Source organism: Gopherus flavomarginatus, chromosome 9, assembly GCF_025201925.1.
Source record: "Gopherus flavomarginatus isolate rGopFla2 chromosome 9, rGopFla2.mat.asm, whole genome shotgun sequence".
In the NCBI taxonomy this organism is placed as follows: domain Eukaryota; kingdom Metazoa; phylum Chordata; order Testudines; family Testudinidae; genus Gopherus; species Gopherus flavomarginatus.
In genome coordinates, this window is record NC_066625.1 from 9,721,992 (window position 1) to 9,748,759 (window position 26,768).

At 41.2% G+C, this 26,768-nt stretch overlaps 1 protein-coding gene across 2 annotated transcripts in view; it reads right to left on the reverse strand.

Annotated features, from left to right (window-relative positions):
* The window catches only part of WIPI2 (WD repeat domain, phosphoinositide interacting 2), a 41,102-nt gene extending 19,815 nt beyond the window's left edge, over positions 1-21,287 (reverse strand). Inside the window, exons 1-5 of one of the 2 annotated variants that reach the window (XM_050966578.1) lie at positions 21,066-21,287; positions 8,933-9,015; positions 2,011-2,180; positions 1,060-1,156; positions 233-330 (exon numbers count right to left, since the gene is read on the reverse strand). In XM_050966578.1, coding sequence (XP_050822535.1) covers positions 233-330; positions 1,060-1,156; positions 2,011-2,180; positions 8,933-9,015; positions 21,066-21,139 — 522 coding nt within the window. In that variant the 5' untranslated portion in view covers positions 21,140-21,287. Of the gene's footprint in view, positions 1-232; positions 331-1,059; positions 1,157-2,010; positions 2,181-8,442; positions 8,616-8,932; positions 9,019-21,065 lie in introns of those variants that run through there. The other variant, XM_050966579.1, reaches the window with a different exon arrangement.
* Positions 21,288-26,768: the final 5,481 nt, after the last annotated feature.

Genomic DNA, 26,768 nt, shown 5'->3' on the forward strand with positions numbered 1-26,768 from the left:
TTAATCTATAATGCTCAGCCTTACCCACTAATCAAATGTAGTATTACCCCTTTACTGTGTTCCATTGTTTTCTGTCCAGCTTCAGTAACAGACCAACTACAGTAGAGACCTCCTTCCACAATAATGATCTCAAGTAATTTGATTTCCATTAACTCCTCTTTGAGCTTATTAAGCCAAGTCTCAAAAAAAATCACATCTTTAAAGTGCCAGTAGTATTGACAAGGACTCTCACCAGATTGATGGTGTCAAAGACTTGCACCTCTCCGATAGCTGCACTTCCTGGGTAGGCCAGATAGCAATTGTCATTGTTTATTGACAAGGCGCACAAGCCTATGAAGGATAAGCAAATAAGGATTAGAGAGGCAGAGGCCAAAACTTACCCATCAGAGGTTTAGCTCTATATTCAGATCAAGTTACAAAATATCAAAATTTAAACTCAAAGCCAGTGTCCTCAGAAGGGACTTAAATGGGATGGGGGCTGGACAATCTTGAGGCCAACAGACACCAGTTTAAGAAAGTGATATATCATTTTAAGTCAGAAATAGTAATTCGAAAGGTATAGAAACTGTGATGAAGAGCCAAGAATTTCCTGGGTTCACAGTTAGTGATACCTAAAACATTATCCCTACAGATGCATTTTGTGGTGTGCAATGCAAATTCCGGTGACATCCTGCTCATTATGGTTTCTTCACTGTTCAATTAGGATCAAGTCTGAATAATATCCCTAGGAAATTTTTCACCTGATCAGGAAAATAAGGTACTGGGGAAAAAAAAAAAAGTTTCACATAGGATGGCAGAGATTTTTCTTTTATTATTTGTGATGGTATGAATGCAAAGAAATTCTCAAAAATCCAGCTAGTTTCATGGCGCAAGTTCAGCACCCTTTGAATCTGAATATACACAGGGTCTAGCAGCTGAATATACACAGGGTCTAGCAGCTAACTCCCACTGTCAAGCTCTCAACACAATTTCCTATAAGAAACAAAGTCACACACAATGAAAGAGACTTTACATTCCAGGCGTTTCCTAAATTAACTGAGCCCCTAGATAGATATTCACCAGCAGGGTTGGGGGGCGTCTCCCTGATTGTATGCAGCACCTTCATGTCTCGTATGTTATGTATGTACAGAGACTCTTCTAGGCATACTATCAGCCTCTAGAGAAAGGGGAGAGGAAAGTAAAGACAAAAATTAAATATATTAAAAGGCATTTGTACAATTTCTTACAGATTACCATAACCTGTGTCCAACACATATTAGGCAATTTTCAAACACAAAGGCCCAATTCAGTGCTAGTCATTTCTGAGTTGATGGGAAGAATTAACATTAAGTGGAGATAATCAACACCTTTTTATAAAAGACTGTTCTATACTGAAAATGTATAGGGGCATAGCTACATAATCTAGGCGGTGTAAAAACCCCACACCCTAAATGATTTAACTATAGCAACATAACCCCTAGCATAGATGCAGTTATGTTGACAGAAGATGGCTTCCTTCTGACATAGGTAACTTAAGGTTCAAGGAGTTGGTTGTTCATATACAGACATAAAATCACCCTCTGTTGGTGTAGTATGCATCTACACTATGATCTATGCCAGTAGAGTCTCTGTAACAGATATATGCTTATTCTCAGCAATACCCAACAACTGGGTTACTTGCACACCCTGAGATTTAAGGTATATTGTCTAACTAATACAGCCCTCAACCCTACAAAGACAACTTCCACAGTATTTCCCATATAGAAAGCATTAAGTTTAAGGAACTCTTCTGTAGTTCTTGAATCAATTATGGAGAATGATGTCCTGGGGGATGTTTCACAACAACATTCATACTCAGACTCTCACACAAATGAAGATGTTAATTGCCTATACCCTTCCAGGGCCAGAAGCAGGAAAGTTAACATTAGCAGTTTCAAACTATTTTTTGGCACCAGAGGCAAATAGAACTTGGCAGGGGCCATATCCCCAGCCTGTCAAGAGACATTTCTACACCCAAACATTACTACTTACCTGTCTATTTAGTTTGACAGCCAGGATTGTATTGGAATAACTGTAGTTGCAAATCTCAGTCCCCTTCTTAAAGTGGCAGACTTTCAGCTTGCGTGGGGCTTTAAGGCTAACTATGGCCACCAAGCTACTGGAGAACAGCCTCTCCACGATGCACACATCTTCTGTGTCGGCTAAGGAGTTACAAAAAGGAAAGGGAAGTAAGAAATGCCATGTTAGAAAAAAAGTACCCTCCCAACCACAAAAAGACTGAAGCCAATCCACAAGAAGTGAGAACAGACTAATCTTAATTTGGGAACAGAACCCTACACATTGAATTCTGATTTACAAAGCCCCTTCTTCAGATGCCATAGTATTTTACATGTTTGTAAAATGTGAGGGTATTTTTTAAATGGGTACTTGTTATTTGTGCAGACATTATTAATAGGATACTGAATGGTTGCATCAAAATCTCATAAAAGGAAAGAATCTTACATTGTGTGATGAACAGTGAAATGAGCAGGTGACTGCCAGATAAATGCTAGATAAATTAAGTACCCCTGTGTGTGTGAAAAGCTTTATGATGCCAAGTAACCTGGAATTTATGCACATATCTGCATACAGACAGAAAAACTATTGTACTCAAGGCAGTTGGTAAATTGGTTGTTCTGAAACTATAAGGGCCACCGGCTCTTCCCATGGCACTTTCATTTTTCTGAGGTCTCACATCTGAAAACTGACCAGGCATGATCTCAAATAGCTGTAAAAACTGATATGAGGACTGAGCATCTGGATAATCCACTGAGCCACTGAAAGCAGTGACTCCTTCTCCCTGCTGGATCAATAGTGGCATTTTCTAGGACAGTTTGCTGTATATATGCATTTAATATTAAAGTGGAAAAAAGAAATGAATTTGTTAAGCACTCTCCTGTTCAGATACTTATCAGATGCCTACAGGAGTTCTAGAGCTGTAAATAAATATCTGCTAAAAGCCTGATGTTCCATTATAGACTCAGTCAAGGCAAACTCCTTGAGCCTTCCTGCCTTGATCTATTATTGTAAATCTACCATTTCAAAAATCAATATTTGGATTAGTGCAATGCTGATGCTTGCCAAACAGGAAAACTGCCTGAAAGAACTATTTCTGAGGACTTCAGAGGCATCTGTTGGTACAGTCAAGCAATTGATACTCTTCTCATCAGCAAAGCCAGAAAGTTGCTTGAAAGACTATCAGTATATTTATCTGTCCAACCTGTCTAGCACAGGGGTCGGCAACCTTTCAGAAGTGGAGTGCAGAGTCTTCATTTATACACTCTAATCTCAGGTTTCGCGTGCCAGAAATACATTTTAATGTTTTTAGAAGGTCTCTTTCTATAAGTCTATGATATATAAACAAACTATTGTTGTATGTAAAGTAAATAAGGTTTTTAAAATGTATAAGAAGCATAATTTAAAATTAAATTAAAATGCAGAGCCCCAGGCAGTGTGAGTGCCACTGAAAAGCAGCTCGCGTGTCGCCTTCGGCACCCGTGCCATAGGTTGCCTACCCCGGTCTAGCATATGAACACATCCAATACTCTACACACCTGTTCACTATGAGTGAGTTTTTAGCTACTTCATCTAGCTTTTTTATTTTTTCTTCCCCTTCCCCAATTTTTACTTGAAATATTTAAAGAGGTCCCTGAGCAAGATGTGCATGTACTCCTCACTTTATGAAACAGGCTCAGTACCAAAGCTGCTGTAGGAAGAGTTTATACCAAGTACTTTTCATTATTAAATGCAACCTTAGTAGATGAAGGATCTTTCAGCTTTAATCAAAACTTGTTAATTGCCTTGTAACAGTTCAAACATGTTTACACAGAAACAAGCTTCCATCCAAAGTATGAGAGAAACATCAAAATAGTTTGTTTAAAGCAGCCTTGTAAAATTCTATTCACCCCCTTTTCTGAGCCAAAGTAGTGGAGTCTTTTTTTTTTTTTTTTTTTTTAAACACAGAGGGGAACAGGGTGATTAATTTTTCAACATGGGAAGAATAAGCACTTAGTTTTTGTGCCTGGACTAGTAAGTTTTCACACACATGGTCTAACTCAGTGGATCTCAACCTTCTTAATGTGGTTGCCATGGGCAACTTTTGAAAAGAAAAAAGTCAGACCAATCATTTATTAATATATAATTTTAATGTCAGTTTATCACAATTCCAAAAATGATTACATCTAGAGAGGTAATAATGCATTTAGACTTTAAAATACAGAGGTCACAGCTTAATGTGATCAGTTTGGTGCAAGTAGTAACTGACAGCACAAGTTACAGTCTTCAGATGTACTGCCATGTTGTTCCACAGTGCTTCATAGCAAATGCACCATTTTTACAAGAAGGAAGAGAGGAGGAACTGAAAGAACCTAGCTGCTCAGGGTGACTGTTCCCTCCTCCCCTCTTGTGAAAAATGAATCAGCTCCTCCTTCCCCCCACCCTCCCCTGGCAACCCAAGACCTGGAATGAGGGGGGCTGAGAGGTTCCCACTGGACCTGCCACTCCCCCAGGCCTGGGAGTGGGGTTGAAGAACTTCTAGAACACCATATATTCTGTCAGGGGCCAGGATACAACTGATGTGGGGCTTTACAGAAAGAGTACAAGTGATCGCGGACAAGAAGGAAATGACCGGAACTTCTGACAGACGGCAGATGCAACAACCATTAAGGGGACCACCTCACACATTACCCCACTCTGTGTGCTCTCAAATGGTCAAAAAAACATTAAGAGCTTGGGCAATTCCTTCACTCTCACAGTGAAGAGCTAAGCGACTGGAGTGAGACTCCTGAACAGATGGTTCTCTATACAGAAAGAAAGATTTTGTGATGGGCTTTAATGCAGGTAAGCACTTCAAATACCCACGGTGAACCTCAGTTCCTAGTCTATGTTCCTTTGCGTTTCTTCTCACAAGTGATATAATCCCTTCAATGGATGCCAAGTCACACATGCGTGCTACTGAACCTCTAGTCAAATAGCTGTCAGGCTATACAATACAAGATCTGTCTGGCTGAACTAGATTAGCAGTATTTTTAGATGCACTAGGTTGACTGCTCAGTACTGAAGCAGTTAATCCCATCCACCCTTTTAACCTTTTCTAGTCCTTGTTACTTTCTCTTACCTTAGAAAATTACAGGCCCAGAACACAAATCATATACAAAGCACTTTATGATGATCAAAATTTTTACCAAGTAGTACAAACTTTGAATCAAATACTGTAAAAACAAATTAGCAAATTACTTTGGGGCACAAAATCTGTTTGAGAACATAGGAATAACAGGCAGAACAGTACTGTAAATGGATTTGTTCAATTGAAGGGGTGCCAGTGAAGGGGAGGTGGAGAAGTGTGCTGGAAAAAAAGACATCCATAGTAGAATTACAGCATCATCACTACAGGATGTAACATCAGAAATTGGAAAGAGTCCAGCGGAGGGAAACAAAAATGATTAGGAGGCTGGAGCACATGACTTATGAGGAGACGCTGAGGGAATTGGGATTGTTTAGTCTGTAGAAGAGAGGAATGAGGGGGGATTTGATAGCTGCTTTCAACTACCTGAAAGGGGGTTCCAAAGAGGATGGATCTAGACCGGTCTCAGTGGTACCAGATAACAGAACAAGGAGTAATGGTCTCAAGTTGCAGTGGGGGAGGTTTAGGTTGGATATTAGGCAAAACTTACACCCTAGGAGAGTGATAAAGCACTGGAATGGGTCACCTAGGGAGGTGGTGGAATTTCCTTCCCTAGAGGTTTTTAAGGTCAGGCTTGACAAAGCCCTGGCTGGGATGATTTAGTTGGGAACTGGTCCTGCTTTGAGCAGGAGGTTGGACTAGATACCTCCTGAGGTCCCTTCCAACCCTGATATTCTATGATTCTAAGACAGGAGCTGGTTAGAACCATCTAGGACTTTAATCATCTGTATTACTATTATGTCTTTCATCCAAGGACATCAAAGCACATTACAAGCATTCATGAAGCCTAACATCTCTGGTATTTGGAGGGGTGAACAGAGCTTGTGACTAACAAAGTCACAGCACAAGTCTGTGGTGGGAGCCAGACTCCCATTTCCCCTCCTCTAACCACCAGATACACTACTCAAGAGGTGTACTATGTACTTCATTTAGGCTATGTCTACACTATCACTTCTGTTGGTCAGGAGTGTGAAAAAAAAAAAAACAAAAAAAAACCCCAAACCCCTGACTGTCATAAGTTATACCAACAGAAGCTCTCTCCCATCAGCAGAGCAGCTACTCAAGAGACCTTACAGCTGTGTAACTGCAGCAGTACAGCCGTGCTAATGAAAGGTCTCTAGTGTAGACACAGCTTTAGTGATCTACTTAGAGTTTGCACAGTTTAATTCTACAGTAGAAAAAATACAAAAGGTACCCATAGAGGATTTGAATAGCACAGCATGGACAAACCCATTTAGGACCAGAGTCAACACTGGCTCCGTCCAACTTCAACACCAGAGAAACCCTAAAATGCTTTTCTGCAGGGTTAAGCTACCCTGTGCACAGGGTGTTACTATGTATAAGTAAAATTACCATTTTGTTAAATCTGTTGCCAAGTCATTAATTTTCCCTCCAGTTATTTAACAAGTAATTATACATACACAATGGAAATATATTGATTTATTCTTTACTGCTTTATTGCAGGAATTGCATGCTCCATGGGTGGAGGTCAAGGCAGGCGAGCTCACAGCAGCTCACCAAGCTATCACTTTTTCTTTTAAAAAAAGCTGCTAAAGCATAGAATGCAGTGTAGATCTTTATACTCACAAAGAAAGCTTTCAAACTGTGAACAGAGAATCAACTACTGTAGACAGTATAAAACAATCCCAAAATGTGCTGAGAAGCACTGTGCTCCACTGGATAGGGCAGTGTGCTAGGAGTCAGGAGATCTGGTTGCACTGGTGCTGACTTTTGAGATTTCCCCAGGGGTGCTGGACCCCTGCTCCACCCCAGGCCCTGCACTCACTCCACCCCTTCCCCCAAGCCCCCACATTGCCTCTTCCTGCCCCTGCTCCACCTCTCCCTCCCACCAGCGCCTCCTGCACACCGCTGAACAGCTGATCGCGGCGGGTGAGTGGCACTGGGAGGGAGGGGGATGAGCTGATTGTGGCCCACCAGCAGGCGGGACGGCTGGGGAGGAGGGGGAGAAGCTGATCCATGGGACTGCCAGTGAGTGTTGGGCACCCACTATTTTTTTTCCATGGGTGCTCCGTCCCAAGCCTATGGATCTAGGTTCTGTGCGAGTTCTGCCAGGGATCTACTGTGTGACATGAGGCATCTCTCTGTTTCCTGTATCTTTGGTCTGTCTTGTCTATTCAGATAGTCACTTCCCCCAAAAACTCACTATCTTATTATCAAGTATCAGAGGGTAGCCGTGTTAGTCTGGATCTGTAAAAGCAGCAAAGAATCCTGTGGCACCTTATAGACTAACAGACGTTTTGGAGCATGAGCTTTCGTGGGTGAATACCCACTTCCTCAGATGCATGTAATGGAAATATCCAGAGGCAGGTATATATAAGTGTGCTAGCAAGCAAGCTAGAGATAACGAGGTCAGTTCAATCAGGGAGGATGAGGCCCTGTTCTAGCAGTTGAGGTGTGAAAACCAAGAGAGGAGAAACTGGTTCTGTAATTGGCAAGCCATTCACAGTCTTTGTTCAATCCTGAGCTGATGGTGTCAAATTTGCAGATGAACTGAAGCTCAGCAGTTTCTCTTTGAACTATTCTCGTTGAGCTGATCAGTTTCTGTTCCTGATGAACTAATCTGATGTCTCTTTGCAGGTCCCTAGCTGTTGGCAGTAAGTCAGGTTACAAATTCTTCTCCCTTTCATCTGTGGACAAACTGGAAAGAGAAACTGCTGAGCTTCAGTTCATCTGCAAATTTGACACCATCAGCTCAGGATTGAACAAAGACTGTGAATGGCTTGCCAATTACAGAACCAGTTTCTCCTCTCTTGGTTTTCACACCTCAACTGCTAGAACAGGGCCTCATCCTCCCTGATTGAACTGACCTCGTTATCTCTAGCTTGCTTGCTAGCACACTTATATATACCTGCCTCTGGATATTTCCATTACATGCATCTGAGGAAGTGGGTATTCACCCACGAAAGCTCATGCTCCAAAACGTCTGTTAGTCTATAAGGTGCCACAGGATTCTTTGCTGCTTATCTTATTATGTATTTGTACAGAGGCTACTACAGTGGGGAACCCATCTCCACTGATGTCTCTAGGTGGTACAGGAATAAAAAATAAGTATTAACTTTTTGTCTTAATGGTATGTTAACTCTGAATTCTATTACTAATTTAGATGTTAACGTTATCAGCTGACGTCCCTGCCTACAGCGCAAGAATGTTCGTATTATGAAAATCTCTGTCTATAGTCTAGCATGAGTGGTATCTCAAATGAATCAAACTTAGAAATGTACCCTTTTTAAAAGTATTCAATTCAGCTAAAGTCTGTTGGAAAAGGGCAGGGGTGAAGAGAAGGGGACAGGAAGGCTGCAGCCATTTCATTGGTTTTGGTGAGGAAAGCAGAAGCTATTAAGCAGCAAGACCTTGAAGTATTGTCTTTTTACAACTTGTCCCTGTAACAAAGAAACTGGGATGCAAAACAATGCCATAATTAGTTTAAAAAAAACAAACAAAAAAAGAGTAAGGCTATACTAACTGTGGTCACCCGTCCTAAGGGCCAGGAAAAATTAAGGCCCCATGAGATCTTTTCCACATAAGTCACACCACATTATGCAGTAACAGATTATGGTGGCCAGAAAAACACCACTTCCTTTGGTGACCTTTCAGTCAGCATTTAGAAAAACAGTGAGACTTGGCTTAGTCTGTCAACCACTCTAAAAAAGTTCCTCCTCCCGCCCCGCCCCTCTCCCCCCCCAAAAAAACACATTAAAAAAGGGACCTTACTGCATTCATAGATCTGTTCCAGTTTGTCCACAGATGAAAGGGAGAAGAATTTGTAACCTGACTTACTGCCAACAGCTAGGGACCTGCAAAGAGACATCAGATTAGTTCATCAGGAACAGAAACTGAATAGACTGTCAATAGACTAGAATACAGCAAATTTCAAAACTCTCATTTTGTGATCAGCTCAACGAGAATAGTAGTTAGAAGCTTGACAGAAAAATTAACAGGAAACATTGAATACTCAGGTTCTGTCAGAGAAAAAACCAGATGGTTTCAGCATTTGACCCAAATGGGAAATCATGTTTCACATTTTTAACAGGGCACACAACAGCCTAATTTAAGCCTGCAACCTGAAGCAATCACACTAGTGATTTCTTCACCCCGTTCTGTACCCCAAACAAAAAGCTTTAATTTAGAGTTAAGGTTACTTAAGCAATGCAACCCAGTGGAAACATACATCATTACACCACCACCATTAAAGAGGGCCTGCAAAGGATTTAAAAAACAAAAAAAAGAAAAAAAGCTTGGGCTCATTTTTCGCTTCTTGACAACATACAAGATTTTTTCCTACAAAGTTTCTGCCAGCTTTTCACCTGAGAAGTTATGGAATGTCAATTCTGATTTTGCTAAAGCACTCTTTGAGAGTCAGAGTTGTTAGCTTTCAATATTTCAACACCCATACCATTCTGCATCTTTAAACACCAGGTTTTTTTCTCCAAAATACTAGCCACTGATGTTAAACAGATGTTAAGAGCAGAACAAAAAGTTTTAAACAATTTGACGTAAGCCCTTCTTCCTCCCTGCGCTCAGTTTGCACTCTTAGCTCATAATGTCATTTCATTAATTTTCCAGAGTCTTCAAGAACAGGACTTGAATTTTTAATATAAAGAACCTACAGCAGAAAAACCTTTAAAGGCTCATCTTTCAGATCTTATACATCATAAAACAGCAAAAGATGACATCCACAATTTGTATCTCTTTTCAGATCACTTTTAAAATCACCATTTAAAATAATTTTCCATAAATATCCTACTACCCTTATAGTTCATACATTTCATTAACAATGTGAACATGTGGAAATTCAGTTTGTACATTCCAGCAACCTGAACCCACAAGCCATACAACTCTTTCAACAGATTTATCACAAGGCTTGAAAAAGTCACTCAGCTATAAGCCCAAAGACTAAATACCTGTGTCACCATCACTCTAAGCCTGCAGGTCCTTGAAATTTAAATGAACACAGTACATGATATTTAATTGTAAAACATTAACAATTAACTTTATCATTGATATTATTTTAAATGCAACTTACTACGTCTCTTGGGGCTTGTCTACACTACCCACCAGATCGGTGGTCAGCAAGGATTCAGCGGGGGGGAGTGGCGGTGGTCAATTTATCGCGTCTAATATAGACACCGCAGTAAGTAGATCTAAGTACATCAACTTCAACTACGCTATCCACGTAGCTTTCCTACTTTAAAGGATTTTAACTAAACTAAAAAAACTGCAACAACTATTGCCAAAACGCTGTCACTGCCAACACCTTTAACAGTTTTGTATTTAAGATGTCTGGGAGAGGCAGCAATAGTAAGTCTCTCCAGAATCAATAACATTCTTATTAAGTGAGATACTTTCATATAGATACAAGGAGAGTGTAGAAAGTTTCATTTTTTTTTGCTGCCATTGTTCTATGAAAATACACTAAATTTACTTTTGACAACATTTAAAATATGTTGGACAAGGAGCAGATTGCATCCAATAAGTTAACGGGATTTCTTTAACCTTTGTAAGGATGAGACCAGTGAATGTTTATCTGGAGTCCATGAAAGCATCTAAGATTGTAAATTAGGAATGCAATGAGTTCAATTCTTCAGCTGTGTCAGACACCAAGGATTTCCCTTAAATTAGAGGGACGGGATACAAGCATTTGACATAGAATGGCAATACAAACCTCACTTCACGAAAGCACACAAACATGTAACTAGCTTCAAATAAATGGAGTCCCAATGCAGACTTACAAGGACCCAGTATGATTTCCCTCAGGGCAGTTTGGTGCTTCCTAGTAACAAGTTTACAGAGAAGTATCTCATATTTAGTATGCAACACCTCAGTAACTTTCTGTATTATATTTATACATCTTAAATGGGCACTATAGCAGATGGCTGTATCACCATTCCACTGACAGGTCCACACACACCAGAAAGGGTAATTCTACTTTTGTTGTCATTTGCACCACTGTTGCTCTCCTTCTCCCTAAAAAAAAAGGAAGGGGGGGCTTTAAATGCTAAGGAAGCAAGATGGATAAAAATCAATGATTAAAAAATGGATTTTTTTGATGAAATGCTTTTTGAGGAAAAAACCTATCTAAAGATAGTTTTAATTAAAATACATTATAGCTCAGATATCTCATCATGGAATAGGGATTATAAATTCTAATTCTATAGCATGAGACAATATATTCATGTAATGTTTAAGAAAAGTTTTGTAAATGAGTTTCAATAGTTCATGGATTAGGGACCCAATTTTATGGAGTTCAAGGGGCTTCTGTATAGATTATTTAGGTTAATCTTTCTATCTACCAAATGGGACTCAGTGCGCAGTCTCAGTCTAGAAGATTCTATCAGAGATGCTTAGTTTTGCAGTTCACAAACTGTGCGTTTGTGTCTCCAGAGATAACATGTTTGTTAACAGCAAAAATGTTTTTAAATAAATATACAGAGGTGAGAAATAACAGACCTCAGCCCTATTGTCCCTCTGCAAATTTGCGTACACAGAGTCAATCCCTTAGCTAGCTCTCTCTAAAAGAGCAAAGTTTCAAAAAGTTCAATGAATAAAAGATTGTTGGGGGTGGAATAGATTTGGACAAGGAGAATAAGTCTGGAGATAAATGTGAGAAGGGAGGGACAGGCGGTAGAAACAAAAAGTCTTGACGTCTTTCTGAGTGTAGCCTTCATTGATTTGAGATCTACCAGACCATTCTCTCACTAGAAGGGAAAACCTGTAACGGCAGCAGGCCGTAAAAGAGACTCAGTTTGGGAATAAGAACCATTTAAGAAATAATCTTTGATAATGATGTTTTAAAGAACATCACACTAGTGAACTGGTGGAAATCACTTAAGCACTTGGATTCAGAGACTTTTGAAGTGATAATCTCACTTTTAACAGCAGTAGGTTCTTCTGCGGTATAGAAAGAATATTTTCTTCCTTTGGACTGATTCATTCCAAATTGAGAAATCATGTGGGACCTGAAAAAGCAGGAAAGCTTGTTTTTCTTTTCCAGATTATGAACAAACAGGAAAATGGAGGTGAAGATGACGGAGTTAGCTGCAGAAGCCAATACTTTAAGTTTCTCATGTTGACCTGGCTGAGATAGTCATTTAATTTTTATTTATTTCATTTAACTATTTTACTGAAAAACAATTTTAACAAAAACAAACCTGATTGAAAAAAAATGAATATTTCACTAAATTTAAAAATTCATATGCTTGTTTTGTTAAAGTATTATATTTTCTGTTCAAGAAAAAAATCCAGAATACAAAACATTGTTGTTTTAGTTAAATAAAACAATTTAAATGGTCTGTCTGGTGATGTTCTCCTCCTAGCATGGCAAGAAAAACCTCCAAATACTATTGATTAGCCTGTTGAATTGGAGATATTTATGAAGCCACTGGGAGGTGAACTATCTGCTTCAATTACCTGTGGTAAATGAAATAACCATTCATTCATTTTCTGATATAGCTGTAAAACTAATCTGTAAAAGTTTTCAAAATAAATCACTTTAAAAATGTATACTGTGTACTTTCTAAAAATGAAACCTACATCTATCTTTGATTTGTGAAGGATATGTATTAAGGTTATAACAACCAAGAATACACTTTTCTGTAGAAATCCATGATTAAATCAAGTCTTCCTGACTAGTGATTTCAATCAATTTGATTTAAATCAAATCTACCCTGTAAGGAAGTTGACAAAAAACCACAATGACACACCTTCCCAAACTGACACATTTCCAGGATGTCATGGTTAAGGGAGCTCAACTGAAATTTGTGGGTAGGTAACATACTGAGTGGTAAAATCGTTAGAGGGGAAAAAAAAAAAAAAAAGTCGGAGTCAGAAGAAGGAAACCATAGAGCTGTCCTCTCATCACCAGGTGGGGGCCTGGAGCAGATAACTGTCTTATTGTATCTTTCTGGGTCCACAGTTTGCAAGAAAAGTCACTAAGGGCTCATCTACATGAGAAAGTTTCATGAGTAAGTCTGGTATAACTCCCTTTGTGGACGCTCTGGGTACATCTACACATCAAAAGACCACTCAAGGCAGCGAGTCTCAGAACCTGGGTCAACTGATTCAGGCTCAAGCTATGGGGCTAAACATAGCAGTGTAGATGTCTGAGGGTATGGCTACATCTGGAATTTCAAAGCGCTGCCCCGGCAGCGCTGCAGGAGCGCTGCCCCGGCAGCGCTTTGAAGTGTGAGTGTAGTCAGAGCAGCAGCGCTGGGAGAGAGCTCTCCCAGCGCTGCATGTAAACCATATCCCTTACGGGTGTAGCGTGCAGCGCTGGGAGCCGTGCTCCCAGCGCTGCTGCCCTGATTACACTGACGCTTTACAGCGCTGTATCTTGCAGCGCCCAGGGGGGTGTTTTTTCACACCCCAGTTGCAGCGCTGTAAAGTGTGAGCGTAGCCAAGGCCTGAGCCTAGGTTGGAGAGCGAGCTCTAAATCCTGGTAAGGGAAGAAGGATTTTCGAACCTGTTCTGTGGCCTGAGCCTGAACTTCTGCACTGCTATTTTTACCCACACAGTGCAAGCCCAATTCAGCTGACCTGGGCTCGGAGACTCGCTGCCACAGGAGATTTGTGTTGTTTTTTGCAGTGTAGGTATACCCTCTTATTCAGGAATATGAATGACTTTTTCAGCTTAGCTTAAACCACTTCCAAAGTGACAAAAAAACAAACAAACAAGAATAAGGCCCTCGAGTACTGGAATAAGAATGCCTGCATGGGGAATTTCAGTGATATAATTCTACTGGTTTAAATTCACACTCTACCTCATACTGGTATAACATGTAGACAAGCCCTCAGACACCAGAAATCACAGTCTAAATGATCCCATCCCATGGGGAAAACTAATAATTTTGCCAAGCAAAGGAGTAGAATTCCCCCCACTTCCAAATAAAATAATGTAACTATGTGGAAGGGTATAGGGTCAATAATCCATTAAGCTGGTGCTCACATGAGCAGCAGCTGCCAAAAAGAGGGTACAGTAATAACAGAAATTTAGTTTACGGTTTAGGCATTATGTTCCTTTATTATTGCCAATACTCACAAGTTAGTGTGAAATTGAGAAGTTTTTTAAAGAAGTTAAAATTCTCTTATACATTATGCTACATGTTGTAGGTGTTTTTCATATATCCTAACTTGGCAGAAGTGTCCTTCATTAGAATTTCTTCACGTATATTCTATTTTTAATTGTTCAAGTTAATACTAAAATTATGTACATACTGTACATTCTAGTCTACTCCATAATTTGCACACATACAGCAATCTCTCCTCACTTCTCAAAGACCATTTTATAGTATGACCAAAGAGTTCATTATTTTTACAAAATGTAGCTCATTTACTAGTATACTATGTATGATCATAAATTACTACAATTACATTTGTTAAAGGAATCAAGTATATTTTGGGATGCATCATCCTTTCCGTCCTCATTTTCTCGCTAATTTTAAGACTGTCATTCACAACAAGTGTCCCCATCTTCAGTGATAATCAATTACTTTTAAACTATTTCTGGGTGTATTAGGTCAGTGGCTCTCAAACTAGGGCCGCCACTTGTTCAGGGAAAGTTCCTGGCAGGCTGAGGAAGCGGCGCAGGCCGAGGGACGTGCTGGCCGCCCTTCCTGCAGCCCCCATTGGCCTGGGGCAGCAAATCGCGGCCAGTGGGAGTCGCGATCGGCCGAATCTGCAGACACGGCAAGTAAACAAACCGGCCCAGCCCGCCAGAGGCTTTCCTTGAACAAGCGGTGGCCCTAGTTTGAGAACCACTGTTATAGGTGATCTGCAAAGGCCTAAGCAATTGACTTGTGTCCTCTCCTGCTTCTACGCTACAAATAAGGAAGGCCTTAAAAAGAGTTCTCTTTTGGCTTTTTTTTTTTTTTAAATTATAAATATGTTCTCTTCCTTGCTTTTTTACGTTAGACATTCAGGTCCTGTCTAGCTCAGAAGACATTACCTCAGGGTAAATTTCCCCCCAAAGTCTAACCAGTTGCAGCACAGAAAAGGCTCCAGCAGCCAAAATTTTATTTTAATAACTTGTTTAGTTAAAACTACTTTCCTAATACTACAGCCTCATCTACACTAGTGCTCCAATCAGTTTTAAAACCAGTTTGAATTTCTGGAAGAGAATTCCTTAATATAGACAAGGCTTATGATGAAAGAATTAGTAAAATGACATCCAAAGAAAGAGTCAAGAAATGAAAGTTTGTCAATTGAGGAAAGATTTAGTCATAACTGTTTTAAAACAAATTAACACCGGTTTAGCTTTAGTGACCAATAAGCATTTTACGGACATCTCATAAATAGTCAAAACCATCATCCTTCAATTAAGATGAGAGTTTATGATACACGAGCTCCAAGACATTTGATAGATCCTGCAGCAAAACCATGGAAGACCAGAATGGACATTCTTGATATTCGTAATGTTTAAACAAATCCTTTCAGGCTCTCTTTATATATCATAAAGCAATAAAATAAGGGCAAAGTTATTTAAATTTGCAGATTACCTTTAATATGTAATGGCAAGTTTGTATACTTAAATGTGTTTGTATAGTTAAATGTGTGATTGTAACAGCAATTCATGTTTGCTTAGACAGTGAGTATAAAAGATCAAATACTTTCAGAAAGGCTGGACTTGTGTACAAATCAGTCACTTCCCTATTGTAATTCTGTAGCATTATACTGAGCAGTAGAATGGAGGAAGTTCAGAATTCAATTTTTGATTTTCAGACGATCAAGAGTATCCCCTTCAATTGCTTACTCTCCCAGGACAGCAGAATCAGGAAGTGTTTGACATGTGACTGCCTCTCTCATGTCTGCTCCTGATGACATCAAGGAAATACCAATGGAGTCTGAAGAAAATACCTCTACCCCCAAAATTTTCCTTCTGGCCTTCAACCCTCTTTGGCCAGAAGGAAAGTTACTATAAATGTGTGATCTTGAAGGACAGAAAAGAGAGCTCAAATAGAGGGAAACAGAGGACAAAGAAGTGAATGCACAGTGTTCCCAGCAAGTATATAGGCAGGAATGCAAGTGTTCTGAAAGCTGCAGGAGGAGATTCCCAACAAGTATGGAGAAGAAAATATATTATAAGACAACTTTTGTTTACCTAGAGCATCAGCAAATTGGAGCATGCTATAATTTCAAAAGTGTAAGCTTTTGCTATGAATACAGAATCAAGGGAGGCTGTAAAGGCCAAAAGACAGAGCTAACAAGACATCAGGATAGTTTAAATTTATGGTCTGATAATTGGCTCATGTGATTCAGTGTATAGTAATGAGATTAGGGATGAAAAATATTTTTTATGTCAACATTTTCATTATAAATCCTTCCTCAGGGCTTTATTTCTTACCTGAAAAAATAAAAATAAAAATTCAAACCTAGATAAATGTTGGCATAATTGTCTGTCCAAATGGAGGAATTTTAAAAACAAGAATTACAATTAAGCTCAATAATTTCAGAGAAAAAAATTGGCGTGATTATTCAGCTAATTAAAAAAAAAAAATTTCACAGGCAGTCTAATGTGAAGTCTCGGCTTTCTAGTACAGATTTGAAATAGCAGAGGCCTCAAATGTTAAGGTATTGCAAAGTATCATTTCCAGACAGTTTCACCAAATTTTGTCACTGCATGTAAATTACACTTTAATTATAAGATTACACATTGTAACTAACCTTAAATTTTCATGTAAAATTTTACACCCTGTGGAAATTAATATAAGAAACTTAAAACCACAAAAGGAATATATCAATCCGCCCAAAAACAAGCACAAAAACACTCCCTTCTGAACCTACATATTTAAGATTTTATATTCTGGGATAGGTTATGTTATGCAGCACTAAGATTGCCTGCAAGCTTCCATTACGTAGCAGTGCTAATGCACCAGCATCCTGATATGCAGCCCCCTCCAACCTATCCCAGTCTTTCCTAATCAGAGAATACCAAGTCATGCTGATTTATGCAATGGTAGATCTAAAAGGGAAATTGACACATTGAGTGAAAACTACCCCAAAAGGAAGCAGGAGAAAGAATTCTTCTCACTATAGCATCAAAGGTGTGCATGGTATTTTTTTAGACAAAAACCTCAAATTCCAGCACCAAAACATTCCCAATCCAAGACAGACTTTGGGCATTGAATAAAACTAAAGCCATGTGCTCATTTTCTGATAAAAAGGCAAATAAAATCTTTGTGAATTGTGCTTAAATCACTAGAAGCTACCGTGTCACTACACAAAGCACCTGTGAAAGTACTTTTAAAATGTTATTTTCTAAGAAAGATAATGAAGAGCAGGATACCTGCTTGATTACATCGTGGAACTATGTTTCCTTAAACTGAAAAAATATTATGTAACTCTACAGCAACTTGTGCATTGGCAGTATTCTTTAAAGTCCCAACATTCCAACTTCAGTAAGTATGCACCAAGTGCACCTACAGTAAGGTATGCTTGTATTTGCTGCCTACATAATTAAACAATTAATTGTCCCCCTAACGACAGCTCTTTCCGATCTTCTATCTGTCAGATCATTCTTTTCCACAGAAATGTGGAACTGTATTAAATTCAAAATCTTAACTTCTGGATTTTATATGCAAACACTAAAATACAAGTTAATTGAGTGGTGCAGTAAATTTCCAATACCTTCATTCAATTTGAAACAAATCTATTTACTTAATATTTATAACTTTAGACTTAGAACACATCCTGGCTACTAGGCACCTTACGACACACTGGATCAACATTTCATAAGGGAATTGCTTTTTCAACAGAAGCCTTTAAGATCTACTGTTTTATAAGTGTAGAAAACCCACTGAGATTGTGAAGGCAGTGGTGTTCATTTTTATATTTCCACTTCAAGTTGGGCCAGTTATCAATAAATCTGCTTCCCAATTAAAGAGAGGGATGACCTACTCCACTTTACCTTTCAATATTTCATAATTTTAATAAACTTTGCCTTTATTCTCTTTGGTTTGAGCAAAACTTAAAGAGGAAAAGTGCCCCCATTATGTAGTTCCTCGCTCCCTCTCACTCTGAAGACTACAGAACAGGGCACCAGACATGGGTTTAGGGTTGTGAACATGTGTATTATGAAGATTAGCTAGACTTTTCTTTTCTTTGCAGTTATAGAAATTGACTGACACCAACCTTCAGCAAGTTCGGGGTTCATTTTTAAACCTACACAAAAACCAGGTATGGCAGTACACAACACAGATCAATTAAAAGATGAAAATTTTGCTAAAAGAAAATGCAGGGGGTGTGAAATAGTCACAATTAAAAGGAGATAATTCAGGTCAACTGTAATTCCTAGCTACGATAAACTTTGAGCAACAATGGACCAGAGTGCCTAATTCCATTATGAGAAACAGTCTCAAAAAGCAGTCTGCAAACAAAGCTTCCTATGCTAAATAAAGTTTCATTAGCAACCAGTTGAACATTTCAAGTACAACTACATAGGCAAAAAATATTGATGTGTAGGGGAAGGCTATCATATTGCTATTTTCTGTTCCTTCACTTGCAAAAGCCTACAAATGCTATCTTGCAGACAAAGTTATCATGAAACAAAGATTTTTCCTCTGCATACAAAGTGATGCGGTTTGAAAACAAACTCAAGGGACATTTATAAGAAAAAAAAAAAACCTGTTAGTATTAAGAAGAGGAAAGAGCAAAGTTTTTAGGCTTGTCAACTTGGATACCATATTTTAACTTCAAAAAAGTTAGATACCAGTCCTTTAAAATGGTGATAGAAAGAGGTGAAGAAATAATTTCTAGTTTATCCTTTGACTTGATTTACCTAGTGACTGGTAGAAAAAGTTGTGTACTTAGCATCAAACAAAAAAATGTGCATACTCTGTATACTCAAATGCATGCCGAGCTGTATAAGGTACACAATATGATGTCCCAAAAGAAGCTGCAGAAACACATTTAGCTTGAAACATACAACAGAAAGTTTATGATTTACTTACAACATGCTCAACATTATTTTTCTTTCATATTACTAGTTACCCTCCCCCTAAATCCCTTGTTCCAAGTCTATTTGTATTGTTTCCCTGCACGATTCTCAATGCAAGTACAACAACCAAGTTCACAGTATATCCTACTCTTTCAGAGGATATGGATGTAGTATTTCCACTCATTTTATAAAGCCACCACAGAGAATCACCACTGCCTTCACAATCTCAGTGGGTTTTCTACACTTAACAATACGTGCTGAAAAGGGATCAAGAGACTTGAGGATGCTGCAAGGAAAAAAAAAAAGATTTGATTTCTTACTGTTCATTTATAGATCTACCAAAGAACAAGTCATTAAAAAAATAGCTACTCATGCTTCCAACCCCAGATACTTTCCTCTTACTTTCCAAGATGAACTCCCCTCAATGCCAGATTTCCCTTTGGTTATTCCCCCATAAATCTAATCTCTTAACCATTTACAACAGCGCAATCCTCCTTCATATAATTCATATCACTTCTGCTTTCTCCTGTTACCCACATTTAAATGGAAAGTATTAAACTTCTGTCAGACTTCTCAATGTTATTCTGTTAGACTTCTCAATGTATGGATTTATTTCTCCCCACCACACATCAACCACCAATTTCTGTGGATTTATATTATGCATCCAAAACAGTATTTCACAGCTAAGGAGACTGAGACGCATACACAAAGCTCAAACATTACGTTACAATGGACACATAATTTGGGAGATAAGTGTGATGTGAAGTGTATTACCACCCGCTAGAAGCCAAAACACACAGAGAAATAAGTGACATTTTTAAGGCACACGTTGTTCTTTATGAAAAGAGGGTGCACAAGCATTTTGAGAAAAACAAGACACTTTATTAGCAGATGCTCCCTTCAGTATCTCTGAAAGTTATTGCATATAATTTCAACACCACAGAGAGAGGGTTAAGAGAAAGTTACCTGAAAATACAACCACAATGAGTTGAAAACCCAAGCCTCACTAACTCCCTGGGCTCCCATCCTTCAGTCTACCCAAAACTCTACCTCTCCTAGAGAATGGGCATCAGAAAGTGAAAAAGGGAGACCCAAAGGGAGGAGCATATCTCAAGGATAACAAAAGAAGAGCACAACCACATCACAGACCAGGCAAACTTTGTGGCATTAAGAGGGAGAGCTTGCTTAACACTCTTACTTGTATGTCACCCTTCAAGACTACATATGACAAACTGGGTCTTATGCCTGCACCCGAAACAGATTTACTGCATAACCACAACAAAGTCATTCAGCCTCTCCGTGCCTCAGTTTCCTCAGCTGTAACATGAAAATGATACTGACCTAGCTCTGACAAGCACTGCGGTCTATGGACCAAAAACACTTACAGAAGCATTATCTTAGGAGTGGGGGAACTGAAAACAGAAGTGCATCCTCCTTGAGCGAAACGGGGGGAGTGAGTGAGGGGCTCAGAAAAGGGCAAGCATCCTATCCAATGGGGGAGAAGAGCTGGATGGGGAGTGAGCTGGGTGCTGGAACACTTTGTACAGTGGAGGGTCTGAGAGTCACTGACCCACACTACAAACCCTGTATAAGATAGAAACCACTTCAAGCCGGGGGCCCCCCACTCCCAGCTCCAGCGCCTATGGGGGTGAGGGCTGTGGAGGGGGCGCACTCCAGCAATAGCCGGGGGGGGGGGGGGAGCAAGGGCTGACGAGGAAGAGGCCACAACCCAGCAATAGCCTCCCAACGGGGGCAGCACACCCCCGCGGGCAGCGGAACAAGGCGGCCTAGGCCCCCCGGGGACGAGAAACAGGCCGCGCCGCCCCCTTACCCAGCCCAGGCTCCCGCCGCAGCCGCCCTCCCCCCTCCAGCTCACGCCCGCGGCCAACTACACCCCCGAGCTGCCCCCCCCCCTTACGTGTTGTCCTGGTTGAAGTTGGCGAAGAGCAGCTGGCCGGAGCCGGCCTCCCCGCTCTGACTGGCCAGGTTCATGGCGCCTCCCCGAGCGGCGGGACCCCGGCCGGCGGGGAGCTGGGAGCGCGGACTCAGCCTCAGCGGCTCCGGGCCTCGCTGGACTCCGACCGCCCCCTCATCCCTTCCAGCGCCTTGTTTACGCTCCGGTAGCCGGAGTCTGAGCGCGCCTGCGCCATCCCGCCCCCATTCCCCAGAACCTCTCCATCCACACAGGCGCTGTCGGCTCCCCGCTACCGCCCGGCCACCGTACCTTGGTGCGCATGCGTTTCTGCTGGCGGCTCGCGGTTAAGTTTGAAAACTGCGCATGCGCTAGTGTGGTAGGTTGCTAGAGGGCGGCTAGTATCTGTCCCAAGCTAAGTGGGCTCTGGCTCGGTCAGCGCATGGAGGGGTGACGTGGCGCGCTGGGGTTTGCTCCCTGCGGACCCCAACGAGCCTGTCAGTTATGGGGGGCATAGCACCCTACCTCTGTTTCCCTGTCTGCAGCATAAGGCTGGGGTGGGTGTGTGAATCACCAGTGCACAATGCTCTGCTCTTAGTGGGGCCCCTGGTAACACCGGCTCAGGTGGGTATCATGGTGGCTGGGATCCCATGACCCGCTGAACGGGTGCTCTGGGTTCTATTTCTGGCTCTGCTACTCAGCTGCTTTAGGCAAGTCACTTTGCCTAGGGTGACTGGCTATCCTTTATTTGAAGGGATCCTCCCTTATTTCATTGGCCCCACTCTGGCCCTTTGTTTTCCCTCCCGCTCTCTTATATAATTTTTATGCTCCTGGGGTGGGGCTGTCTCTTCCTGTGTTTGTACTGTGCCTGGCACAATCAGGCTCCAATCTCTGGGACGTGGGGAGGGATTCTAGGCACCACCAGAATACAAGTAATAGAAGCCCATCTGGGTTTCTGACATGCCAGTGGAGAACACCCAGGTGTGTACACACTGGTTTATTGAACGGGGGGATCAGGAATTCATGTTTACAAACACACACACACCCCCACCCTATTTTCTAGATATCTCTGTAGACCTTGCTAAAATTGTGGGAGGAACAGTTTCCCTCAGAGTTAACAGCAGCATTAACAACAAGAGTTAGCTCTTTTATAGCCATTTTCATTTGTAGGTCTCAAAGTGCTATACAAAGGACAATAAACATTACTCCCTTTTGCAGATGGGGAAATAAAGATACAAAAACTTGCCCAAAATCATGTGATAGTTCAGTTGCAGAGCTAAGGATAGAATTTAGGTATATCAACGTCCTTACTAGCACCTGATCTATTAGACAACAGTGACGCTCTGGCAGAGATCATAAGATGTGGCTTCATTTTCTTGCCATAATAGTATTCACCAGCTGAGCTGCAGCTCTGGAGTCTGTCATATTCCTTTGCTCTTTCGGTGGCTTCTACTATGGGCTCATTTCAGTGCCTGAACACTGGTATGTTGGCAACCTCTAATATTAAAAAATCATGAGTTAACCCACCAAAAGTTATGATTGAAAATAATAATAATAATAATAATAATAATAATGTTTTAGTTTTTTTTTTGTCTTCTGGTTTTTGAGCCTTCAGGGTGCACTCGGATGACATTTTTTGAGTTTTCTTCCACAATCATGAGGTTTAGAAACTTCCTTTTATTAAAAAATGAAACCTGGAATTTTCATGTAATTACTTGTCTCTAGGAGCTAGGTTTTTAAATAAAACATCAAATGTTGTGAGACTCGCAGTTAACTCATGACAGTTGGCAACACTGATATACTGTGGTGAATGCTGCCTTATGAATACCTAAAAACTGAAGGACGTTCTCTTGCTAATGCACAGAACTGGGCGTTAGCAGATCTGAACTGTTTCCCACTCTTGTACACATGTACTTGAGAAAACCACATATGCCCTCAGGGTGTCAGTTTCTCCACCAGAAAATTGACTGGTGATCATAATGCCTACCTTACAGGGGTGTTCTGAGGTTAAACTCATGAAAACTGATAATGTGTCATGAGATCCTCAAAAGGTATGTGCTATATAAGTGCCCGGTATTATTCCACCTCTGTATAGTGTGACTGTACAGGATTCACAGTGCAGGCAAACAACTAGAAATGGTCATTTGCATGGTGGGAGATGGAATATTTAATTCATTCAGGCAAGTTCTATCTTCATCACAACCGTACTGAATTAGGTACAGGTGAAACAGTGAGATGAAGAAAGAACAAGCTGGAAGAAGCTAGGCTGCAAAAAACTCTTCTCCTACCCACCCGAAGGATTTCTCTGCGGGCACATTCATCAGCAAACAAGCCCAACAGATCTGCTTACTGTGCAGCCTCTTATGATAGAGATTTTCTTGGTGGATCCTGATTGCAAGCTGACCTTCAGCAACAGGAATCAGGGCTGGAGAAAAGAAATTGAAGGGACATTTTCCAGTTACTTTAGACCCACATATTTACATTTTCCAAAACCACGCAGCACTGCTCTCACTGTCACTCTGAGGCCATATGTGCAAATGTTATTTTTTAAACAGTTTAACTTTCTTTTAATTTTTTTTCAAATATGGCTTGTGCAAAGCAACCAGCCCAAATGGTCCAGAGCAGCCCAAATACTGTTTAAAGCATGGTTTGACTCTGAAAGGAGACTAGGTACAAATGGCACCTTCTTACTCAATAGATCTTTGTGAATTCAGTGATTATCTGCCACTTCAGTGACTGTTACTAGTCCTGCAGAGCATGGCCAGCAGCTAAGGTGGGGCAGCTGGATTCTCTTTCTTCATGGGCATCAACATAACTGTTTGCTAAATTCCACTCTGTCGCTCCTGTGCAGCCTCAGTGATGGCTCCAATTTGGTCTTTTAATTTTGGTGACGTTGCATGTAGGGTGACCAGACAGCAAGTGTGAAAAATTGGGACGGCGCTGGGGCGTAATAGGAGCCTATATAAGAAAAAGACCCAAAAATCGTGACTGTCCCTATAAAATTGGGACATCTGGTCATCCTAGTTGCATGAGAAGGAAGGAGTCCAACTTGTCTCTTAGATCCTCCAGGGCAGGCACCTTTTTTACTTGTAGACTGAGCGAATTGGACCTGGAATCAGTGAGAGGTAATGAACAAACAGTCCCAGTGTGTCATTTTGCACAGTCACTTTTCTGAGTAGAACCTGCCCCACAGGGTCTTTTTAGACCAGCATGTGGCATATGCTTGGGAGCTGTTTATGGGAAGGCTTTTCATGTTGCATGACTTTACCATCCTCCCAGGAGAGAGAGCACTGACATCAGGTTATCCACAAAGATCCTGTCTTTGGGGAGTTACTGTCCCCAGTTCCAGGTAGTCCACTGATGTCAGAAAGTTTTGAAAACCTAGGTGGTAAGTCTGAATTGAAATAAGCTTCATTTATACCTGCAGTTCTATACGCCAACGTGTGTTAGTGATGAGCAGAAGGAATGATCTTCATAGCAGGATTCAGGGTTGAGTAAGCTGGGCTCTGGGTTCACTTCTGAATCAGGTCTGAAAGCATACAGGATTTCACTCCCAAATTGTGGAAATCTCACAGTACCAGCTGGTCTTCTAGCATCTTCAACCAAATCTAGAAAATCAGCTCCAGCTAGATTTAGATCCAGCCCTGACTCAAAACTGTAGGGGTAGGTTCCAATTTGGAGATAACTCCAAACTATGCCCTCAAAACTCAGGGGGTCTAAGGCTCTAGTTTGGATTCATTTTTGAAATAAGCTATTTATCTCCTTACTGACACTGAATTCTTGTTCACATCTGAGCTTAGATCAGGGGTTCTCAGGACAAATTATTTGGTGGCCTCAGGGTGTGGCCTAAGATACTTAATTAGCTTTAGGAAAACCAAATAAATATGCACATATACACGTCCAAATCATTGTAATTTATTTACTGTTAGCTACCAAGTCTGTTTTGAAAAGTGATATTAACAAACATACAAGTATCACTATTTACAGTGTACTTATTCAGCCCCGGCAAGCCTGGGAACAAAGTAAGCCCTGGATGGAGGGTCGGGGGAGGCAGCAGGAGCCAAGGGCGATGGGGGTGGGTGAAGCAGTTGGGGGCTGGAGCCTGAAGCCCCATGGCCAGAGCCTGAAGCCCCATGGCTGAAGGATGGGGCCCAGGGACAGAGCCCAAAGCTGTGTGGCTGGAGCCAAAGTCTGAGCCCCACTGCCGCTGAGAAGGTGGGGAACTCGCCTGCTCCTCCAGCATTGTGCCCCAGGTGTCTCCAGAGGGGGCAGGGCCCAACCCCTGCTGGCAGCCCCAGCAACCAACACCAAGGCGGTGCACTCAGGAACACCTGACCGCCTGGCTACTTTGCCACCTGACCGCCCCCCACCCCCATCATAACCCAGGAGGCTGTGGCCATAAGAAAAGTCCTTGGTGGCTGCATCTGAGAAAAGTGGGCTTAGATGAAGCTTCTGAGTTTCCAGCGAGGTGCTTGCTTTTGACCCAGCCAGTGTTTTCAGCTGGGTTAACTAGAGCACAAGGAAGTCATATGACTTGTCTGAGATCACAAAATGAGTAAATCACTAGCTGGGCTTAGAAAATAGGGCTGGGATGTTCAGAAGAAGGAGACCACAACTGGGGCCAGGTTTTCAAAAGAGTACAGCACATCAGCTGCATGTTGGTTACTGAGTTCTTTCAGAAATATGTCTATTAGTGTCAGAGTATTTGGTCACAGGAAAAAGTAGCCATAGGATGCTTTTGAAGAGGCAAGCTTTAATTTGATGTCCAGGCCTACCTAGCCTGGCAGAGTTAAAGCAGTATTAAAGACCTTACAGGTTTGGTTTATTGCTCACTGACCTGCTATCTGCTCTCTGAAGATGGTTTCCTTCCTGCCCCAGCCCAGGTGATTGATTTTATGCTGCAAGTCCCCACCACCCCTCTGTCATTCATTTTGATCCACTAAATTCTGCATGCATGTTCCGGCAGTGTGTTTAAATGTGCTGGTAACCTGTGGAGCTCTCTTTCTCAATGGCAGCTTCATGTCCTTGCTTGCTTCTGTAGTATGTATTATTTATCAGCAGTAGCTCTTTGAGATCTCTCAGCTGATCAAACCTGTCACCTTGTTTGTTCTTAAGCTATGAGAGCAGTGAGACAAAGCGGAGCAGCTCTGACCTCCTGGGACATGCACGATAACATTCCTGACAAGCAAGATATGTGGCAGGGAAACCGCTGAGCTATTGTCTTTTTCAGTTAGGATTAGTGAGTCAGAGGCAAGGAGATGTCTCCTTTTAAACATAGCCTCAGGACAATGAGTGTCATTTGGATGGAATGGTTTTAAAATATTTATGGCTTGTATTTTAATACTCTGCCCTTCTATCCCACTTTCCATCCAGGGGTTTTGAGTCACTTCACAAGTACTAATTAGATAAGCCTCACAGCACTCGTAGAAGGTGGGTAATTAGCATTACCCCCATTTTACAGATAGGGAGAACTGAGGCACAGATTGGTTAAATGACTTGCTTGAAGTCACAGAGTGACTTGCTTGAAGTCACAGAGTGAGCCAGTGGCAGAGATACAGTCTCCTAACACCCAGCCTTATGCTTTATGCACTGTTATTATTGTGTATATTACTGTAGCACCTAGAGACATCAGCTAAGATCAGGACCTGATTGTACATAGGGCACTGAATACAGAATAAGAAGCTGTCCCTGCTCTGCAGGCTGACAGTC